General features: G+C 40.7%; 1 protein-coding gene across 7 annotated transcripts in view; it reads right to left on the bottom strand.

The window, feature by feature from the left end:
* The window catches only part of LAMA2 (laminin subunit alpha 2), a 360258-nt gene that overhangs the window by 161837 nt on the left and 174694 nt on the right, over window positions 1-23727 (bottom strand). For all 7 annotated transcript variants that reach the window (XM_081907021.1, XM_081907020.1, XM_081907017.1 and 4 more), the window contains exons 13-15: window positions 12185-12286; window positions 9467-9678; window positions 1549-1660 (exon numbers count right to left, since the gene is read on the bottom strand). In XM_081907021.1, the coding sequence (XP_081763147.1) occupies window positions 1549-1660; window positions 9467-9678; window positions 12185-12286 (426 nt within the window). The remainder of the gene's footprint in view (window positions 1-1548; window positions 1661-9466; window positions 9679-12184; window positions 12287-23727) is intronic.

A 23727-nucleotide genomic window follows, 5' to 3' on the forward strand; every position in this document is an offset into this window, starting at 1 on the left:
AGAGAACATATTGTTTCATTCTGTCGTCTCTCCATGGCATTTGTACATCACAAATGCATTTCAAAAGCTGTCAGGTTTCGTATGACTAGGGAATGCTTTTCAATGATCTTGTTGTTTGTCCTATAATGGGAAGCACATAAAAATAATGCCCTTGAGACAGGCAATAGTGTTGCTGTTTGTTTGTTTTTCAAAGCAGAACATACAAGAGGGTCATCCTTGCCCATGGTGTACAGATTAATTTCTTTCCCCTCACTGTCATTTCTGGTGAAACAAGGTTCTGAACAACTACAAAACCCACAAATTCCTTGTCAGCCTTTATGAGCTGCCTCTTCTTTTCTTTCTATATTATTATTTCTAATAGGAGGAACAAGTGAAAACTTTTACTATGAATCAAGGCTCTAAGTCCTAAATGAAATATATAAAATCATGGCACACATTCAAGGAAAAGAGAGCTGACAAGTCAATGCCTAGAGTGCCTGTATAAATGGCATATTGTTTATAGTCTTGTGAAACCGAACATCTTTGTGTTTTAAAGTGCTTCCTTAGAGGCATGGTTGTGAAGGATTTTGCATTCCACCGTGAGCAATGCCTCTATGAGTTAGTTAAGCATATGTGCACTTACTTTGAGAATATGCTGATAGCATTTTGGTGAAAGTGCTGAAAATATGGGTATGTTACATTTATAACCTTCAACAAAACTGCACCCTCGAAAGCAATGAAGCATGCATCCCAGAGAAAGCAGAATGGGGAAAATGCAATCACACCAAACTGTGGGAAAAGGGCTGCATATCAGATCAAGCACAAAGATGTCATTTTGCTTTGTAATACTCAAGCATGACACATACTTTGATTGAATGTGTCAAGTTTCTGTAACTATAATGGCTGATAAAGAAGCGATCAAGCCAAGGGGAAACTGTTGATAACAAAATTCTCTCTTATGTGTACATGATACAGAAATTATTGTTTTAAACAGTCACGTAGGAAAGTATCAAAAGCAATGTTTCTTTCTTTGCAAGTGTAAGGGACTAGAGTAAGAAAAGTTCCAAAATGTTTTAATATCTTACTGAAGCAGATTTTGGACAAATAATAGCAGGGAGGTGGGTGGGAGATTTTCAGCAGGAGTGAAAGGATTAAAAATAAATAAATCCCTAACTTGTGCAGTTGTCATAATTTGGCCCGGGGCCACCATGGTTGCTCTGAGTTTTAAATAGAAGAGGGCTTCCCCAATCATGGGATGCAAAAATGAGGCTAGGGGGTGAATAAAAAAACCCACAAGAATGAAGCACAACTGAATGGAAGAAAGGACACCCCCCCCCATGCAATTAAAACTAAAATAAAAGGCGGATTTGCAATTCCACACAGATTTACTTGAGATTCACTTAACACGGTGAGGCTTGCTTCCAGTATGCACACATAGGATTGTTTTGTGGGATTGCCAGAAAGAGATGTTACTTGCTGTTTGTCTATCCACTCACTTTCCATGAATTGGTTTGAACATTTCAGACATTTCTCTGAAGTGGAGCTGGATCTGTTCAATGAGATACTCACTTCACAGGAGGTACCAGAATATCCTGGAGGACACTGGCAAACTTCCACAGCAGATGCATATTTTTGTCCACTTGAAAGGTGATCAGCTGCTTCCAGGCTGACATCACTCAACCTAGAGTGCAAAAATGAGAGCGAGAGAGAAAGATTACTATTTACCTGTGAAAGAAACATCAATCCTGTAATGTTTCTCAGACCAGATAGTGTGGTGGGGGAGTTGTTTGCTAAAAATGAGATGGGTCTTTCTATTCACCGCCTCTATCTTTTCTTGCTTGATATCATTCATGTTTAGACTGTGGCAAGCCCACATTAGAAAGCTGTCACAACAAGTGGATCAGCAGCTGGGGGACTGTGCTTAGCTTGCAAGTTATGTATTTTTACTTCCATCGCAGGCACACACAGAAGCAGGCTGCTTGTCAAAACCCAGAGCTGAGGAACTGTCACCATGAAATCCTCTTTCCCAACTTTAAAGCACTGAAATCCTTAATTGCATTCACCAAGCATACATGACTTCTTAACATCTGTATGACTTCTTAGCATACTGCATAGATTTATTAATTTCATACATTTTTTAGAAAAGCTACCTTTTAGGGCCCAGCCCTCACAAAGTGACTCCCAGCTGAAAACACAAGATATACAATCAAAATCTGAATTTAACCATAAATGCTGTAAAATATCAATAGGAATAACAATGAAAAAGACTGTGAGGCCAGCTATATTAATGGCAGTATCAACACACATCAGAGCAGCAGCACAATACTATTCTTTAGGTATAAGTGGTTCCAAACACCTGTGTCTTTGTAGCCCATTTGAAGGTTGATAACAAAAAGAGGTGAGGCATACCTCAACAGGAACAGTGTTCTGCAAAGGTGGAGCTACTGCCAGGAAGCCCTTATCTTTCTCTCATGCCCATCAACCAATTATCAACCAACAAATTTCTTGTCTGTGTTTTTTCAGTTGATTTAGGACGAATCTGATGCGCTGAACCCAAAAATCACATTGGTTTTGCTCAATCAGGTCAAGTTTTTGAGCTATGGCCACATGTCATTTTTTAATGTTTTTGTTCACATGTACGCTTGTGAGGAGCATTTTAGAAGAAGTTGGTGGGGGTAAAATGCCATGTCAAATAATTGTTTTGATTGGAAATGATTATTTTAATGACAAGAAGTATTCAGGTCCGATAGTTCTGGGTGATTATGTCGAAAAGGGATCAGTTTGAAGTCATAAAACCTCGAAATCTTCCATAAATTGGTGCGGCAAAGCATAAAGTTGGGGGATCAAAATTAGGTTAATGGGGCAGGTGCCCCACGAAGTGTATAGAAAACTCCACCCGCGCATGAACCAACTTATGACTAATTTGTACCTATTTTTGTTTGGAATTCCCATGGTTTGGAGGGAGCCGACAAACCATGTCACTGACTGCTACTTCTGCGCTGTTGATGTCACTGGGATCAACAGAAAGAACCGGAGCAGCCTCAAGTATCCTGATCTTCAATCAGCATATCATCCTGTAGCTCATTGTGATGAAATTCCAGTGCCTATCTTCGGAGAACTTCCTGACATTAGTGACAAAGATGCCTCCGGTGTTGAAGGACATGAAGAAGAAGAAGTGGTTCTTGAAGATGATGCTCCACATTAATTTCCCCAAAAGGAGTTGAATGATCTAGTTCGCGACCTCAGCTTGTCAAAGGACTCTGCCGAAATGTTGGCATCAAGATTGAAGGGAAAAAACCTCCTCTCTGACAGTGCTCGCATCAGCTTCTTCTGCAACAGGCATCAAGAGTACCTCCGTTTTTTCTCGGAAGAAAAGGACTTGGTGTACTGTGCAGATATTGCGCAGCTTCTGCTCAAGCTTGGAGTGCCACAGTACGAACCCAAAGATTGGAGACTGTTCATTGACAGCAGCAAGTGATCACTGAAATGTGGTTTATTTGTGTTGACCTGAAGATGGTGAACTTTTTGTTGGGATAACAGTCTGGCTTCACCAAGTACCCTTATTTTCTGTGCATGTGGGATAGTAGGGACCGTGCTCAGCATTACACGAAGAAGGACTGGCCTGTGCGGGAAGAATTGGTGCCTTGCAGAGAAAGGAACGTCATCAACAACCCTCTGGTGGACAGAGACAGAATACTCTTCCCATCGCTGTACATCAAGCTCGGCTTAATCAAGCAGTTCACCAAGGCACTGGACAAGGATGGTGACTGCTTCACTTACTTGTGCCAGGCTTTTCCAGGACTGACCATGGAGAAGTTAAAAGCTGGCATCTTTGACGGTCCTCAGATCCATCAGCTCATCAGAGATCCAGAGTTCGGAAACTCAATGAACGAAGTGAAACTGGAAGCGTGCAAGGCATTTGTTCTGGTAGTGAAGAACTTTCTTGGCAACAATAAGGCCAGAAACTACGCAGAACTTGTCAACAACATGCTGACTGCTTTCAGAAACCTGGGCTGCAACATGAGTGTCAAGATGCACTACCTATTTTCACATATGGACCGGTTTCCTGAGAACCTGGGTTCAATGAGTGACGAGCAGGGGGAGAGATTCCATCAGGACATGAAAGAGATGGAGACCAGGTATCAGGGTCACTGGGACGCAGTCATGATGGCTGACTACTGTTGAACTCTGAAGAGAGACCTCCCTGCCGCTGAGCATTCCAGTAGTTCCAAGAAACTGAAGTTCAAGCCCTGAAGTTTGAAAAATGGTGAAGCAACATGCAATTTACGTGTACTTACCTTTATCAATGCCCACCATTCAGTTTACAGTAATCGATGTTTCTATCAGGTAATCAATATATGTTGTTGGAAAAACTTTTTTTCTCTTAAAAACATATTTAGGATGATATGTGTTGACAAAAATCAGCTGATAATGCCACAAAAATGTAATCGATTTTGTCACAAGATCTGATTTTTTTCAAACCTGACCTGATGGAGAGAAACAGATGCCATTTCCTGATTCAGCAGTGCAAAAATACCCTAAATCAATTGTAGAAATTTAGACAACATTCAAAAAGTAAAAAATTGTTGCCCAGTGATCAATAGTAGGCCTGCACAGAGCTTGTTTGAGGCCTGAAGTGGGAGTCTTGCTCATGAGATGTGCCATTGTGGCACCACCTAATCTGATGCTACATGTTAGTATGCAATGACACAGGTACAGATTTTACTATTGAAGCCTTGCAACACATATGGGAAGCCATGAGTATTTCTCCCATAGCCATTTCGGCCATTAAGTCCCTGGCCAGCTAGGAGGCATGGCACATTCTTGCACAGTCCTGGTCAAGATTGTTCATTCATTGTTGTTTACATTACTTGGGAGAGAGAACTACATTGCTAAGTTGAGAAAGTGCAAATTTCAAAGAATGACTGTTTTGGTTAATATGTTGCTTTGGGATGTGCAAACTAGGTTTACCTTTAAATGTGAACTGAATCACATTTCCCCTCCATCTCTATCTGTAATGTTCTACAGTGGTATCTCAGGTTACATACGCTTCAGGTTACATATGCTTCATGTTGCAGACTCCACAAACCCAGAAATAGTACCTCGGGTTAAGAACTTTGCTTCAGGATGAGAACAGAAATCGTGCTGCGGTGGCACGGCAGCAGCAGGAGGCCCCATTAGCTAAAGTGGTGCTTCAGGTTAAGAACAGTTTCAGGTTAAGAACGGACCTCTGGAACAAATTAAGTACTTAACCCGAGGTACCATTGTACCACTGTACCACTGCAGGAGGCAGTGGAAGACAGGAGTGCCTGGTCCATGGGGTCACGAAGAGTTGGACACGACTAAACAACAACAACCACTGTACTTTGGAACTTTACAATGACTACCACTAGGGCTGCTTTGTACTTTTCTGTGCTTTTGTTATGTGGTTATTAGGACTGCTCTGTGGCAGTGGATAAGAATTTCCTGGGAGGTGGGGTGCGGAATCAATCATTTTCATTTTTCTGAATTTGTTTTTATGTTGAAATCTCATTGTGGAGCTGAGTTGAAAGTAAGGGGAAACAAATCTAGCAAAGTACTAGTAAGATTCTTAAAGGCAAAGAGTAAATCAAAAGAATTTAAAGCCTATTATAAACACAACAAAATTTGCCAGTGGTCTTATTATCCCATTTGCCTATTGAACCACAGATCGTCTCTTCCAGTACTATGTGATATAATTTGGAACAATGAGAAACCGTTACACACAGAACATTTCACTCAGTATTATTCCACATTTGTATTCACTGAACAGTTCCAATTTTCATTAGGTTCTGCTATTTGGTAAATGGTATTTTAATGTGTTTAACAGTTTTTACTCATTGAAAAAAACAACCAGCAGTGCAATTTTTCCCCACTTCAATGTAGTAATTTCTTTTCCTCTGTGCCATGCTGAAGACATTAAAGTACATAATGTTGGCAGTAATGGGACACAGGATCTTGGAGACACTTGAGAAATTTGAGTTTCCAGACCAAATATTTAATATGACTGCTAGTGTGGCAGACACTGTTGACTTGCAAATGCAAACAAGATTAAAAGAGATGCAGCATTTGGAGCAATAGCTGCAGAGTTTACGATCTGCTATTATATTAATTGTTGTAGCTTGAGATTAAAAGAAAAAAGAAATCACCGCCCCCATATAATGCTGCTGGGAAGCCTCTGGGTTGCACGGTTTGCATTTCACGCAACATTATTCCACAGTTGTATTCTCTGACTAGCTTTCATGATGTACTGAAATCTGAATATTGGCTACATGTGTACTGGCCTATTGCACTTCTTTGTTCCACATGGGGCTTAAGTCATCTTTGCTGCAGCTTTTCATGAAAGCGCCAGGAAGTTTATTGTTCCAGTCACTACTGGACTGCTACCGAGCCAGGAAATATGCAGGTCACAGAAAAAGCACGGTGGCAATAAGAGTAGGGCATCTTCTTCTCTACCCTTGTAACAGCTCTAACAATATTGGTTTGCTTACTTAATATGCCATCTTTGCAGATTTCCAGTATACTTTATGAAGAAGTAGTTATCTGCCATAGTGATTGTAGCTAGGATGCTCCAAGGAGGAGATAGATGTGAACATCTGCTACAGCACTTCCATGTTGATAGTGCAACAAGAAATATGAAGGAATGCCAAGCCAATTGCCCATACTGAGTTGGGAACTCCTTTCTTTTTTTATATCCTGCCATCTGCTTTGGCATATTACTAGCCCTGTGCAGGCACTTGGAGAGGGTAGCGGTGAATACACAAAGGGCTGTGTGTATTCTGTGCTTGCTGTTTCCACACCAATGTCATGTATTAGAGTCCCTGTCTGTGCAGCGGTCTACATGCATACATCTGGATGTGCAGGCTCTGGAGCAACTTGAACACTGTCTGTGCCAGCTGGTGAGGAAAAGAGAGATGGGGGAGACCAGAAAATCTATCTGCACATTTATCTCCACCTGGCAGCCCTACTGACCATGAGGTCCATGAGAGCTTCCTAACAGCAGCTGCACCTTCTTGCTACCCCACTTTTATTTTGCTCTGTTCCTGCTGTGGATAAGGGAAGGGAATTTCTCGCTGTGGGTGCTTGTGTGCAACAAGGGTGAGAGCCTGGATGGTTTGCAGAGAGGGGTGAATGATCTTAAGTTACTCAAAAGCCACAGAGCGAGAGTTTACTGGCAAGGAATGTGGCCCTCTTTGTGTGAGACACAGAGAGGGAGGGAATGGACAGCCGTACGTGAAAAATGACACGGGAATTGTTGCTAAAACCACTGGTTGTTTAATCTGCATCAATCTGGTGGAATGTATTGTTTGTTTTTACCTGGGTATTTATTTAATTGGATTAAATATTAAATTGGTTAAATATTAACTTTAGCAGTTTTGCTTGTTTACCTTATCATACAATTGTTAAGTTGTAATTGTTGTCTGTTGTTTTTCTCTGTTTATTCTTTTACTTTGTTTCCTGCTCTACAACTAAAAACATTCAGTGAAGAACGGGCTATATTGTAAAAAGATAAATACATAGGCTCCAATTGCATGGGCTACACTGAAAAATGGAGGGTAAAGATCTGGTCTATGGAACCTACATGTGTCAGGATATATGCAAACAGAAGGTGCCTCGAGGCTAAAGGAAAGTCAGCAGGCATGATCCTACTTTCCTCCATCTATTTATCCGTATCTGCTTCAAACATTCTGCACAGGGCTACAATGTATAATAGATTCACAGTGTGTATGGGTCATTCTACAGGTGTAAACAGAGAGATGTGGAGGACTTGCAGTGCACAGCTGAATAAAGGAAAGACACAAAATGGGAAAGGGCGGAAATGCTTCACTTCCAATCTGTACATATGTCATAATAGCCTGCCAAAATCCTGCAACTTTTTATACCACAAATTTCCCACTCTATTTTTGTCCTGCTGTCACTGTGCAAGAGTGCTCCTCCATATGGCAATGATAGTATAACATTGGGGAAGCTTTGCAGAAAAACTATGGTGTCTCCATGGTCCTGTATAAATCCATCACTAATGCACTATTATTGCACCAATGGTTCCTTTTTAGTAAACCATTTAGAGGTTCTTTTTACAATCAAGTGGTTCAGAAACTGAGTCCTGGATGACCTACTCCCTGCGTTGCAGGCATTTTCCCACCTCGCCTGGGAGAACAGGGCTCTGACTGACTCCAGAAGCTGAGGCAGCTGATCAAACACTTGGGCTGGGGTATTGTTTAGGAGTTTTTGTTGCTATTGATTTTTTAAATTATTTTTTAAAGATATTATATCTTTATTTCAGATTTTAGTATGTTGTGTATTTTTTGATGTTTTATTTATTTATTGTTTATGACAATTTTTGTTATGTTGTAATTATGTATTTTTTCATGTTGTGAGCTGCCTTGGGCATAGTTTGGACTGTGCAAAGGCAGCATACAAATGAAATTATCTATGTATGTAAATAGAAATAAACATTGCAAATTAAGCCCACAAAATAAGCCCTGGCTGGAGATGCTCCTCTAAAGCTGTGATGCTATTGCTACATAGGGCAAGAAGGACATTCCAGACAGTATTTCTCACCATATGTGCAACTATAACAAAGGGGAAGGTGTAAGAGCAGTGAAACCACTCATTGCAACTCTTTGGGCAACGTCAGATAGTATTCCAGGGATTCTTCAAGTCTTGCACTGCTTGGGTTTGTCAGTTTGGGATGATTTGCCTTGCATGAGATTTCAAGCTGGCTGTATTTACAGGCTTATAGCTTACAGCTAGTTACGGAATAAGGTCAAGAGGTAGAACAGGTCTGAAACTGCATTATTTCTGAGGAGGAATTTGAAAGATAAGGAAGAGTTCAAACAGCGTAAGTGTTTGAAAAGCAAGTTCCAGGTACAAAAGAAAAACGCGGAGCACAGGCTGAGCTGACAGAGATCAAAGACCTTGAGATGACTCAAGGTTGAAGAGATGCAGCAGTTAAAGACTCAGGTGGGGTGAACAAAGAAACTGAACAAACAACGGCTGCGTAACGTCAAGGAGACATGAAATGGTAAGGAAACTGTATTCAGTGTGAAAGATTGCCAGATCTTAGCTTTAGCATATTTAGGAAGTTAGGTTTAGCACATTTAGTACAGTGGGCTGTCCTAGCAGTAGGGGTTTTTGACACAGGTGAGGGCATCACAACAGGATGGGCAAGTACAGTAGTGAAAGGAAGCATGATCCAAAAGTTTCATAGAGTCATAGAACCGTAGAGCCAGAAAAGACCCCGAGGGTCATCTAGTCCCAGTAATGCAACAATCTCAACTAAATCAGAAGGGGAAATAGGGAGGATTCAGAATAAACCAAAGTTTATTGGGGCTCTTAATAAAATAGAAATCTGTGTCCAAGCTCAATTGTTTTCCAGCTTAATTAAATGAAGATGCTGCTGGGGGAAATGATGATCAACCTGCTTAATAGAACTGCAGACAGAACCAAATGCTGTTTCAATGATTACCTGTAGATGGCATTCATCCCATAGCTGTATGTGGCTCTTATAAGGAGACTCTTTATATTTGCCAACACAGACATGAATTCCCTTTTGCTGACCGGATAGTCAGTGCCATGCAGCAGAAATAAGTCGTGCTTCAACAACACTTCTTCAGTGTGCTCTTCAAACGGGTTCAAGTGAATTCCCTCCTGCGACGTGCTGATTCTCAAGCCACTTCCCTAGTAATTATTATAAATGTTAAGGATGAAAACATTTTAAAGAAGTGACACACAATGCTACATATTTATAGAGAGCACAGCACTTTGGCATATGCTACAAGGCAATTTTCATACACGTGATGCACTCTCTGGAATTTGATATTTTCACTGGTGTGGGAATCTGGATAATGATGGAACAAGGTAATGCATGCAAAATTTTGATAATATGTTGGTAACTGATGTCACAGCTGTGCGTTTTCATGGGGAAAAATTCTAGAATTATGCTGCCCATTATCAACTTTACAAGAGAAATAAATGCAGCAATAAAATAGTGCAACCTGCCCACACAGTGCATATTCCAGTCAGCTTAATTATTCTATTTAGACTATGATCCTAAGCAACTTATCCAGAAGAATTTTTCACTGGGAAAAAATGGGCCCTTTTTTGTAATGATCTTTCTTCATAATTACATCGCTGCTCTGTGCTCCTTTGGGATGAACTTAATAATGAAATAAATTCATGGCAAGTCTTTGAGCATCATCCTACACACTGCTAATGGTACCTAAAGATGCCTAGCTCTGCACTAGATTACATCTCCTGTGATATTTATTACCATTGAGTTAAGCCAAAGGTGGGAAAGCAGTGGCCATAGCTGTTCTGAACAGTGTGTCAGTCTCTCTTGGGGTCTGCCCTCCCTGATTTGGTGGCAGTCCAAATGGTGTTGCAAAAATGCTGTCCTCTGGAGCCACAGCTTCAAGAGGCAGTTGAATGGGGAGATGGGTAGTGTGTTGCCAGCATCAAAGGAGATTCGAATGCTCCCTGCACCTCCCGTTTCAGCCACTGCTTAAAGCTTCATGAAGGGTTATATCACTTTGAGGGGCAATGGTTCCATTGGGAGCTACCAACTCAAGATGTAGAGAACCTGGAAGCTGCAGCTCCCAAAGGAATCACAGTACTGTATCATAGAGTTGGAAGGGATCCCAAGGGTCTTCTAGTCCAGCTCCCTGCAATGCAGGAATCTAAGGAGCATCCTTTTTTTTGCTGCTGCTGCTGCTTAGCTGTTTCCTCAATCAGCTTGACCGGAAGGCAGAGGGGGAGGGGAAGAGATCTTGCAGGACAAGAGTTTCAAGCGCCCTTCCTGACAATCCCATTCTACTGCTCAGATGATCCAGAAACAGATGACTGGCACTATACAATGGGCTGTGTGTGTGTGTGTGTGTGTGTGTGTGTGTGTGATGCTCAATGTGTGATTGTGTTTGCATGTTAAAGGTGTGTGGTTACGTTACTATGGTGTGCAATGTGTATGTTATATTAAATCATGTCCTCCCTCAAAGAGGGCACGTGTTGCGGTGAGATCTGGAGACTGACCTTGGTTTTGGGGGGCCTTTGGATAGCCACAACACCCGAGTGATAGGTCCCTTGATGCTGGGTTTCAATCTGGCCAATGGGACGCAGACTAAATGGATTGAGGGACCTATATATATATACCCATGCACGTGACCCAGAGCTTCCTCTTTTGGCTCGTGCATCAGAACACCTGCCCACCTCTCCCTAATTTTAGGGCCTTTTGCGATTGACCTTGCTATACCGTCGTGTGTTGTCTGTCGTTGGGACAGGGGCATGGCAGGAATTTCCCCATTTTTGTTTCGCCTGCCGCATAGCAATTGGTCACAACTTGTAAGGTTGTGGATAGGCACTGGTTCATGTGATAGGGATGGGAGAACGGTCTCGCCATCCCTATGTGAAGAGTATTCGTTAAAGGAATCCAGGGACTCAATTTGGTTTGGCCAACCCCCGAAAAGGGGTTGCACCTGTGCCTGAGTCCAGGGGAGAATCTGGGTAGTGAATAAAGTCTGTTCACAGGCTTTTCACCTTCCTCAGGTGTTCACCCTTGGCTGACTTATGATAGAGCTCTGGGTCAGCGCTACCTGCAAGGGTGTAGGGAGCTAGCCGAATCAGAGCCTATGCAACCACTCACTTTTCTGTAATCAATAAAGTTGTGGCCTAAATTCTGCCAAAAACCAAAACTAAAATTTGAGTCAAATGTGTCTTTATTTAGGAGGGAGGTTTCTGGGTCTGAACACGCAAACACATATTTGATTTGTGTGAATTGTGGGTGAGTGTGAACAGTGTTCCCTCAGTTGGTTGGTCTCTCTCTCTCTTTGCCCTGGTCATTTTGGGGTATGTGGCTTTCAATTCCTTTCTCCAAAGAAATGCAGCCCTTGAGAGGGTGGGAGGGAAGGTTCCATGCCTCTTTGGCTTTTAGTCTTCATCACCCCAAACAAAAACTAAGGATAAGCAGCTTCATTTCCATATATCCATCCTGTTGCTCTTTGACTCATCCCCCTTTCTTCTCCTTCACTGCTTGTCTTCCTCACCAACGAAATTTAGATCGGACTGTAAGCATCTTAGGGAAGGGTCTTATTGCTAGCTTCTTTGTTTAGCCATAGGAGGTCTGCTGACTGTGTGCCACTAGCAACCCATCATTTCAATGAGCGTTTCAAGAGACGGGGAAGCAATACTCTACCTCTATGATGACATCAGACTGCAGCATTGCTTCTGCAGCATCCTCTTCCCCTGTGAGGTCATATGAAATGGTAAATTTCAGATGTCCTCCAGCAGCTGTTATCTGCGGTAAAGAAGAATGATGCTGATTACATAGCAGAAAACATGCCTTTAACCATTTTGAACTACTCTTTTCCAATTACAGCGCTTTCAAGGAAAGGACTTCTTGTATGGAGAAAGGACATGTGGATGATAGAGAGCCCCAAGGAAAAATCATTACAAACTGTTCATTTCCTGTACATGACTCTCTCTCCTCCCACCTCCAGTACTCCAAATAAGCAATTCTGATAGAAGTGCTTTCAGACACTTCTAAAGGCTGGGAACCAAGCATATATCTTCTTTTTCTTTCTAAAGTGCTTGATGTAAATAAAGTTGGTGGTTTTTAAAAAAATAAAACAAAAGCCATAGCTGTACCACAACGTTTTTGACTCATTTTTTTTATTGAAAAACCCTAATGCGCAAGATATAATATTTGGACAATACTAAATTGCTGGAGGAATCAGGGATGCATGTCCCTCTTTTATCCTGTCCGCCTCCCACCCTCTCCAATTCCCAGGTTCAAGGCTCAAACAGAGGGACTCCATGTCCAATCAGCCTGGAGAACTAGGCTGCAAATACTGAATGTGTCTTGCGAAGTATAACCTAAAACAGAGGGGATCTGTCCTCAGGAAGTAAAAGCAAATCCAATTAGGAAGAATGCCACAATCTTGTTCTCCTACAGGCATATCTCTCTGGATGTTGCCTTTTCCTTCGCATTTGTTCGCTGCCTCAAAACAATGTGAGGCAAATAACCTCAAGGCATATTTTGACCCCAGAATGAATTTTCTTTTTAGACTTTTTTTAAACATTTTTAAAGATGCTGATCCCAGCATTCCAGAAAATAGCTGGCAAACTAGACTTTTCTTCTTCTTTTTTGAAACAGCATCAAAAGCAAATCACAAATGACAGTATTCAGAACAAATACAGAAGTTTGGAAGAATAAGGTAAGCCAGTCTATATATTCAGGTATAACAAAGAATCTCTCTCTCCTTTAGATCCCTCCTCCCCACATCTCTCCTTCTCATCCATATTATTGAAGAGAATTATGTGGATATTCTTTGAGGCTGTTCATAAGGAATTATGTGCTGTCTTCCATCATCATTTGTTATACAGGATTTCCCCCCCTCCTTGCGCAAGTGTGTCTGAATGCATGAAGCCAATGTTATGCTTTCTAAAGAAACATAAATGAGGTTTGTAGAGAGCAGGTACACTTTCTGTGGACCACATTCTGTATGTTACAGATGCTTGATAAATAGTAACAGGAATCATATCAATAAATTATATCAAGCTTTTAATTTATTTTTATTTTTTTAAAAAATGTTTGGGTTACCTTAGGCACCCACAGTGAACTCAGATTGGTAAAGAAAAAGTGTTTTATATGCATTGTATATGTGATATAAGACTGAGACACCAGATGGCGCTGTAGAGTCCTGTCCTTCCCAACCGGATTTACCTGTATGAGTTTACAACGTGTTTAACTGAACCACTTCCTTGATGTGTCTAGATCCAGCCTGAGATTACAGTTACCAATATTTAAAGTTTTCCTCCAACACAGCAGAAAACAAAAAACAACACCAACACAACCAGTACAATTTCCTGAGCAGTAATTTCATTTCAATGGGGCTTCTGCAGAACATCCTGGTGGATTATGTCTCCCAACCATATACAGAAGGAATTATTTTTTGGGACACTCTTTGAAAATGTTACAAATACTAGTAGTGAATATATAACCCCCTGTGCTCTTTGCTCCTGGCACTTAAGAAGTAAAATTCAAATATCACAATGGATTTTTGGCTCTAATTTTTTACTTTCTCAAAGAAAATGCAATAATTGAAAAAGGCAATAAGAAATTATTGTGTTAAAATTGATGCATTCTGCACACTCGTGCTTTCCATTAACTATAATAAAAATAACTGGTTCCCCACTTCATCTCTCTAGTCTTTTGATTCTGACATTTCTTCAGTGATACACAGGGCCTGCTTCATCAGGAAGCATTATTGTATATTGCATAAGGTACCCAATTTGGGAGAGGAGAAGCATTTTCAACCCCTCGCCCTCATTCACTGTTCAAGTCCCACCCAATATAAGTTTTTCACCACAAAATGAAGCACCGACTTGCTAGCGTCGCATACAACTGAGGCCTGCATGAAGGAAATAAAAATTCAAACATTGGTCCTGGTGTATATGTTGCCAGTTTGGACACACACTCTTCAGTGGCAACTACAGGCTAGTATGTTTTCAGTATGTGTGGGCTGTTTTTTTTAGTCTCCAGGAGCAGACATTAAAAAAATAGCAGGGTCCATGCCTACCCCCCACCCTTTGTGCCAAGTGTAAGGGAGGAACAAGAGAAAAAGCACAATTATCTATGGAAATAAAGGAACCGATTTTGCACATCAGTAGATTTGGTTTAAGAATCCAGACTTAGTGATGGTTCTGAGAGATGCTAGGACAATAAACCTAAATCAGAAGGCAAGATTGGATCCCATCAATTATGGGCATCTCAATCTATTTTTCCAAGCTAGTACCTTCTAATTCTGTTTTCTTTCCAACCGACCTTACAATGTTCAGTTTCATTTTGGCAATCCCACATATTCTCCCTAACCATGGATAGGCCACAAAACAAGGGGTGTCAACATTTGTCTGCCCTCCACAATTCATTCCATTTCTTTGATACTGTTGGACCATACTGAGACAAAATGATTGAAAGATGGCCTTGGAGTTGTGAATTGTCCTATTAAACTCCCCGCCCCCGTTTTATAAGTATTCATTGCAATATATCTTTAATGACTCAGCACTAGAAGTTTCAGGCAACCTTTTTTTAAAAAAATGAATAATCAAGGAACTATGTATATTAAACAATGTGTCTAATGCCACATATCTCAGTGCACAGTAGGCAAGACAAATCCCTCACCCCAAATGGCAATCTTAGTGTTCAACAGCCTGCCAGTCTAATGCAAGACTGACTGGTACCCGTGACAAAGTACTGAATGGAGAACAAGCCACCTTAACAGATGGGCAGTAAGTATGTTTGTGCCTCATGTGGGTTACAGATGCACAGACGGAGTGTCTGAACATCTGTTTGCTTTAATTTACATGCTTATGTTTTAAGGAAATGCTCCGTCATTAATCCAGCCCAGGGTTGGATTACAGTTTTTTGAAATAACAAATGCTAGCTGAGAAGTCATAAGGAGAATTTCATATGTGTCCGTTGCATTTAGGGGAAAGGGCAGAAAGAGAGACATTGAAATGAATTATAATGAAGCTCTTACCCTGGATACAAAGTATGTAGGTCTTATCATTTTAATATAAATTCTCAGTTACTATTATATATTTTAGTACTGCTGAAGTTCTGTTTGTTAAGAAAGGAATGAGTTTAAAAAGAACTCGCTATCTTTGATAAGACTTTCGTCCAGAGTTTGCATTGGTATAACAGATAAAAGGAAAGTGGCATTTCCCTTTGCTCTGTTTGAATAAGTATATAGAACAAAGGCATTTTTAAAATAAAAAAAGTTTTGCTCTCTGTAAATATTTTCCATGTGGATGTGATATTCATTTTGTTGCACAGCAAACCCCATAACCATTCTTCGTGCCAGCTTTAGACATTTTTGCACCTAAAGCAAATAGTGAAAAACCCCTCTCCCCCTGCAATGAACTGCAACATATCAAGCTGGGATAGTCATTTCCATTGGGTAGCTTTGAGAATTCCCCCAAAATAAGTCTTCTGAAGCCAACATATGACTATAGTCTTATAAAGGATGGTTACTTAAGCTAGTAACCATGTACAGGCATGCACACAAATTTTCTTTAAGAAAAAGCTGGTGCCACCTGTTCCTCTTTTTAAAGAGTTACCCTTTATATTTCAGGAAAAAAAATCAATCTACATTCAGGTGAAATTGCTGTTTCGTAGATAAGGTAGCAAAACAATCCCAACAAAGCTAAAATAAACGTACCCCAAAATAGAAGAGTAGCAAAACTACCAAATGACTTTATTTTCCCATAGAAACAACATGTGCCTATAGCATCACATAGGAATGCCATTTCTAGACATTAATTCCCCATTTTCCGATATAATATGTAATGGTCTCTGAAACTTGTTCTATAATTCTCCCAGGTGGAAATTATTTAAACACCATATATACACACACTGTATATTATGGGGGCAATGGGAAGGCCTGAATTAGCCCTTGGAAATCACCCAGTCTGGCAAAAAATAATGCTGACAGCTGTGACAGTGTTGCAGAATATGCCAGGTTTTCCCCATTGAAGGGTTATTAAAAATCTACTAAGTGCTTCATCAGAATTATAAATATTATCCAAACCTCTAGCTCATCCTGAAAGTAGAAAAATTGAAAAAGACAAGCTCACCAGCTGCTGAGTAGATTCCCCCCCCCCCCCAGTAGCAATTGCTTTGCTGTTACTAAACTATATAATTCAATAATTAGAAGTCAGTGAAATAGATCAGGGAGGTATCTGTTTGCGGGGAAACACTAACTTTCTTTTTCATCTTATAACTGATAAAGAAAAACATTAAGGTGAATGTTGAACTTATTTTATTGTCCACAAAGATAGGGTTTAATTGGTTCATGCTACTGTCTCCTCAGCAGAAATCCAAATGGGCACAGCAAGTGGCCTTAGCATTGACCATTTAGCACTGTTGACTGTCTTAAAATGGAAGCGGTTTCATAAGCGGACTGAATAAATGCTCACAGATTACTCATACTTGAGTAATTATTTTTTAAAACCATCAGAAGGGCAAACAGAAGGCTCAGACCTTTGCGGAAGCCTTGCCATCTGCCTTGAAAAGAATCCCTGATCCCTAGCGCTCCATGCCTGTGTGTGTGTGTAGAGAGAGAGAGAGAGAGAGTGGGGAAAATACCCTGCCAGTCATTTGGTGGTGATCAAAGTACTCTAAGCATGCCTGGAGCAACTTCACTTGTATAAAATACAATTCAAATATTCGGGGGGGGGGGTCAAGCCTAGAAAAGAAAGCAGATTCTGGTGCTGAACATGAGTCCGAGATCAACCATCCTCTGCATATGGATGCAACTCATTAACAAAAGTTTGAAATGTGCCAAGGATAAAACAGAGGGTGCAGCGTTAACACTGATTATCATCACGAAAATATTTGTAAACGCTGAAGGTATGTCACAGTCTTTTCTGCAGGCAGTGCAGGTGGGCTGACAAACCAGTAGCCGAAACAACAGCTTGTTTCTCGTTTTCTTGAACAGTTAGAATATACTGCCGTTCTGCCAGTTTGGATTTAACAGGAAGGTGCACCTTATTTAAAACCAATAGAGGAAGCTTTCAAGCATCTCCTTTCATGGAGTGAGCAGGCAGTGGCGGAGCTTCATGCTCTGGCACTGGGGGGGCACTGGGGGGGGGCGGAGAGCAGGCAGGGGCAGGGGACATGTCCTGGGTGCGTGGCACAGCACCTACGGGGGCGTGGTGCCCAGTGGGGAGGGGGCAGCCATGATGGTACCCCACCGGGATTGTGCTGCCGGGGCGGTACACTCCCCTCGCACTCCTCTTCCTCCGCCAGTGTGAGCAGGGGCTGCTATGTGAGTGCAAAGTTTGCCATGGATTGTAGCATTGGGCCTTTGTGCATATTCCCCAAGCCATAGAGACTAATGTTCTTTATTCCAGGTTGTTAGACTGACAGCCTGCAACTGCAGACCTGCAAGTTTTCCCCATCTCTCTCACACACCTAGCAGTAATAGCGCGCAAAGGAAGGTGACAAAACAAGTCACCGTTGTCTTTGCAATAAGTCTTATAAATTGACCTCAACTTTTTCCCTTGCCATTGGCTTCAACCCCAAGGTCCACACTTGTAAGTTCAATACGAAGTTGTAACTTTCCAAGGGTCTTGCAGGAGAAGGGAAATGCTTAGTAGCAATCCTCAGGCAGTGAGCCAAGAAACTGAGTTTAAAACACTCCTAAGAGTTGGTATTTGAGGGATGAAATACTATGTATATTTTCAAAGACTTCAGGAAACGAGTGTCTGTATTTCATCCACCCCACACTAGGAGAGGAGCCATAACTCAGTATTACAACACATACTTTGAATACAAAAGTCACAGCGTCTCCAGTTAAAAACTTGGGAAAGATCTTTGGAGAGCTGCCATTGGTCAGAGTAGAGGCTTTGCAGACCAATGGTCTAACTCAGTATGAGACAGTTTTATATTCTGTATCCTCCAGTAAGCATGAAATATTTCTGGTGCAAGTGACCTGGAAATTAGCTGACCATTAGCTTTAGTCATTAGCTTCTGTGTACAAGCTGAATTACTATTCAATAGTCATATTGTACCTGCGTTAAATCCTAGCATACAGTGTCACTTAGAAACTATTATCTTCATTTTCATTTCCCAAAGCGTTAAAAGATGTACCACTGCTGTTTAACCAGAGAAAGCATGGGTCGCTAATGGCGAGAAAAGTGGCTTCTTGCTGCATACCCCACAGTTTGTAAGTAGGCTGAATTAGTTGGAATGAAAGAGAATACATGAATGCAAACTAATAACAATAATTATTTTTGCAGGTAGCAAGGGGCTGATAGAACAGCAAAACCCATTTCATAAATTGACCTGACACAGAATATCCATTACTCTCTGTCGAAGTTACCTATTTTAAGGTTAAATGCATTTGAAAAAGAAAGCAGGAGAGAGGGAGGAAGGGAAGCAAAGAACGTTAAACATGAAGCAGAAACACAGCAGGTTTGGTTCTTGGGACTTTTTGACATCCCAGTTATTTGTGCGTAAAAAACAGATTATGTTTAAAGTAATGATACTGTAATATATGGTTATATTTCATCATCTCAAGCAAATTTCTTAACTGCCATCTATCAAAAGAGTAAGAAATAAAAGGAAAAGCATTAAAGGAGAAAATATATAAAACTTTATGAAAGTGACAGTTATCGTCCTTTCTGCAAAGAACTAATCATATTGATACTTCAGTAACTTAAACATGCTTCTTAATACCTTCCAGATCATCATGAACTTTCTCACTGAAGATCTGTAGCAGTGTCATTCACATTTTAAAAAAGAAGCAAAACAAAATTGAGTTTTGTCTATAGCTAACGTTATGGCCATGCTGGTTAAAGTAGGGTTGAGGTGGGGCTCTCAATTCTATGATAATTAAAATGTGATCTAAGGGACACATATAGGATTTGTTGTCAAAGATCTAACTAAAAGCTTTGTATTCTTATTCCTTCATTATCCGTGGGAATTTTAAGCTAATTTGCAGATGACCCTTTCTATCACTCACAAACACAAAAAGAGAATGTGATGGAACTAGCATCAAAGCACTTAGGACCTGCCATAATGCTTTTAGATTCATTTTGAAAGGGCACTGGTAGGGGGTGGGGAGGAATTTATTCGTGTATTTCTGTATTTTTGGAATAGTTATAATTGTATAGTTGAAGATTACTTAATGGTTTCATTTAGGTCACATAAGTGCTAAAAACCACATGGCCAGCATCACATTTAACCCCCCCCCAGATGTGCTGGCCTACAGATGTGCATTGTTGACACACCAGCAGTCCCCAGCTTGGGTAGCTGTGCAGGCGGCACATAGATATATACGCATGGGCTGCTGCATGTAGCAAACACCTATTAAATGTAATACTGGCTACACTCAACTGAACCACAGACAAGTGCTTTTTGGTGGGGCAGCATCAATCATGCGAGTGCATGATAGCGGCTAAATTGGGACCCCATGAGCATTATACATTTAAAGCAGAATCATTCCACTTTAAACAAAGAACCCTCCAAAGAACACTGGGAACTATTGTTTAAGAGTGCAAAGGTTTGTTAGGAGATCCCTATCCCCCTCACAGAGCTACAATTTCCAGAGTTCCCTGGGAAGGAGGAGTGGCTGTTAATTGAGAATTGCAGCTCTTTTAGAGGAATGGTGGTCTCCTAACAACCCTCAACACTCTTGACAACCTAAAACACGGAGAGCTTCTCCATGTTTCTTTGAATTACCCAAACACAAACAAGCACTCATGAGCAGCAAAGACCGGGCTTTTAAATTTTAAATCACAAATAAAACTACACTGAGGAGGATGTGATTAGTGTACTTTGTATTATGTCCAAACATTTTAATTTAATTTAATTTAATTTGTTCTTGTCAAACATCAATGCTCTCCTCTCAAAGTGTGAGTGTATATGTTGCACAAATGTATTCGAGTGAGACTTCGATGTCCTAATAAAAAAAAATCTTGCTATAAATTCAAATGTTTTGCTTTAGTCTCCTAACTCTTCAATATTTAGTAGCACCCTGTGGTACCTTATATTTAATGTAAATGGAATAGCTTGAAGCAATTATAAACTTTAGAGCTAAAATAGGATATGTGGCGACAAGAGCTATATTTTTCTGTGGAAGTGATTCTATGAAAGCTATAGCACAACATATAAACACAGACTGCAGAGAGGCACATGAATATCCTGCTCCTTTATATTGAAACCTGCCCAGTAGCTCCCTTTGGCACTGTAACCCTTTCAGCTGTCACACAGCACAGACTAGCAGTAAAGGGTCAGTGATGCCACCTGGACAGTACTTTGGGCAGAGGCCCAGGGCCCCAGTCAGCAGAAGGCCTCATTTTCACATAAGAGACAGTTGGGTCCAAATGGGCCCACAGTTTGAAGTTCTGAGTAGCCTTACACTTACAATGAAATCTAAAATAACAGAGCACATATCCTTGGGGGGAAATAGGCTCGTCCCACTGGTTAACACAAGGCTTCCTATCCTTGGACTGATGGCTTAATCAATGTACATTCATGGAGGAAGCGTTTGAGGAGCCACTTTGGCTTTTGTGTCCATAGAAACACCCATTAAAACAACGCCTAGAATGGAAGCGAGGCGGAACTTGGTTACAGAGCAAAATACACATATGTTAAATAAATAAATGAGATGAATGGACTTATTTCTTCAGTAGGGCCAATTTCAAATATCTTTTTATAAGTACAGTGGTACCTCGGGTTACAGATGCTTCAGGTTACAGATTATGCCAGCCCGGAAGTAGTATCTCGGGTGGATGAGAACAGAAATCACACAGTGGCGGCGCAGCTGCAGCGGGAGGCCCCATTAGCTAAAGTGGTACCTCAGGTTAAGAATAGTTTCAGGTTAAGAACGGACCTCCAGAACGAATTAAGTTCTTAACCCGAGGTACCACTGTATACTTAAAATGCTGTATAATGGTTACTAACAACATTACAACACTGAACACATAAAGAAATCAGGAGTTAACCAATTTGCACAGTGAAGTGTTATAGCATTCATAACCGAGATGTTAGTTTATGCCCAATGCCTTGTTATTTTCTAAGTGCTTCAGGGATCTCTCCTGCTTTTAAAATATTTGAAGATACATATTTTTGATGAATACACAGTGCATTAGCTGCTGGGGCTGTACAGCGTGTGAGCACTCTGGTCTTACATTTCAATTCTAAACATTTATATAACTGTCAATAAGGCATGCATATATTCACTATGCGATTTCGTTGGCAAAATGTTTGTCACCATTTAAAATTAACTATCAGGTTTCAAAACATGAACATAATTTCCATAGAGTGCTGTTAAATTATCAATTTTACTGGGACTACAATGTCATTCTCATTTGATTCCCTCCCTCGTCCCACAATAAACTATAGGAGCCATTTATGAACACAGCATTGTTGACCCTTTCCTAAGAAAACTGACTTCTTGCTCCCCTAAGTCAGGCTCCCAGGCATTTGCAAAAATTAGCTCAAAGTTCAAAGCAGGGCATGAAAACAGAGACAATCTGTCGTGGCGTATAAGGCACTGCTCTTCTCACACTCTTGTGGGTGGTACACATATTTATGCAGCTTTAGATAATTTTAATTTGCGTCAAATTGTTTTCTTTGAAAATGATCTAGACAAACTCTTTTTCCTTTTTATATAAAAAAGAAGTGTTCTTTTATGTGTCTGCATGCCTCAGAAACACGTCACTTCATTGCTTTGGGATAGCTTTCTATTTAAGTAGAATGTGGATAGCATTAAATTTTATTGCTGGCCAAAATGGTGAATATAACCTGTATACATACATACAAGTTGCAGAATCGCAGGATTTTAATACTGAAAGACATCTTAAGACAAAATGATGATGATGATGATGATGATGATGCATTTTGGTCCGATAGTAAAAATGCTGTTCACAACATTACACTGCCAAGCTAAGGCTGAAATCCTATTTTCACTTGGCTGGGAAGTAAACAGAACTTACTTCTGAGCAGACATGTGCAGTAAGTACTACAATGTTAATCGCAGCCAGAATCCCTATTCCAGAGACCCATGTGCTCTTCCAATCAATATACAGTGTTCTTACATGAGAAAGGTTCTCCGTTTATTTCAGCTAAGTGGTGTGCAGTATTCAAGACTGAAGTGAATTGGAAAGCTGTAGTTGGTAGGGAAACTCTGTATCACCATCAAAGAATCAATGGAAACCCTTCAACCACTAAGGATTGCTAGATTAGTGTGAATATCCCAGTTCTTGGGTCAACAATAATATTTACTTCAAGTCTGAAAGTCAATATAAGATGGCTAATTAGCAAAGCAACAGGACTTTAAGTACTGTATGTTATTGTCAAAACAAAAAAAAAATCCTTCCAGTAGCACCTTAAAGACCAACTAAGTCAGTTCTTGGTATGAGCTTTCGTGTGCATGCACACTTCTTCAGATATCTGGAAGGAATTTTTTTTTGTTTTGACTATGTCAGACCAACACGGCTACCTATCTGTAACTGTATGTTATTGTGTTTGTGATCTACTGACATTAGCAAAGAGATTAAGCTGTGAATATATCTGGCTACAAATCATCCTCTATGCCAGAGGTCACCAACCCAGTGCTCACAGCTGCCATGATGCCCACCAAGGCTCTTATTGGCATTTCTGTGGCATCTGCCAATCTAGTTGCCTCTTCTTGCTTTGCCCCAGGAAGGGGTTTCATTGATTTATCATGTGGGGGGCAGGCAAGGAGGTGGAAGAAAAAGTGATGGAGATTACTTCATTGGTCTGATCATGTGCCTCCAGCCACATGGAGATGAAGTGGGCAGAGGAGGGTTTTTTTTTATTTTAAAAGGGGGAGTGAGGAAAAAGAACAGCAGGGACAATCCCTTTTGCAGGATCATTTGCCCACCACCCACAGGGAACTGACAGCAGGCAACTGCTCGGCCCTACAGAGGGCCTTTATTTTATTTGCTGTTTGGTGGAGTGATGGGGATGGCCCCATTCACTAGTGGAGTGTGTATGAGCAGTAAGGTATGGATGTGGAGAGTGTTTCTTGGACACATTCTCTACAATATGTTCATGGGCATCTTGTGTGACAATGAAGAGGAAATCATGGGTACTTCAGAAAAATGGATAAAGAGCTAAGAAAGATCTGGACAAAAGTGGTTAAGAAGATCAGAAAAGTCAAATTCTGAAAGCATGATCAAGATATACACAGTCAGTCAATTAGG

Source organism: Podarcis melisellensis (assembly GCF_964234715.1).
Source record: "Podarcis melisellensis genome assembly, chromosome: 3".
Lineage (NCBI taxonomy): Eukaryota > Metazoa > Chordata > Lepidosauria > Squamata > Lacertidae > Podarcis > Podarcis melisellensis.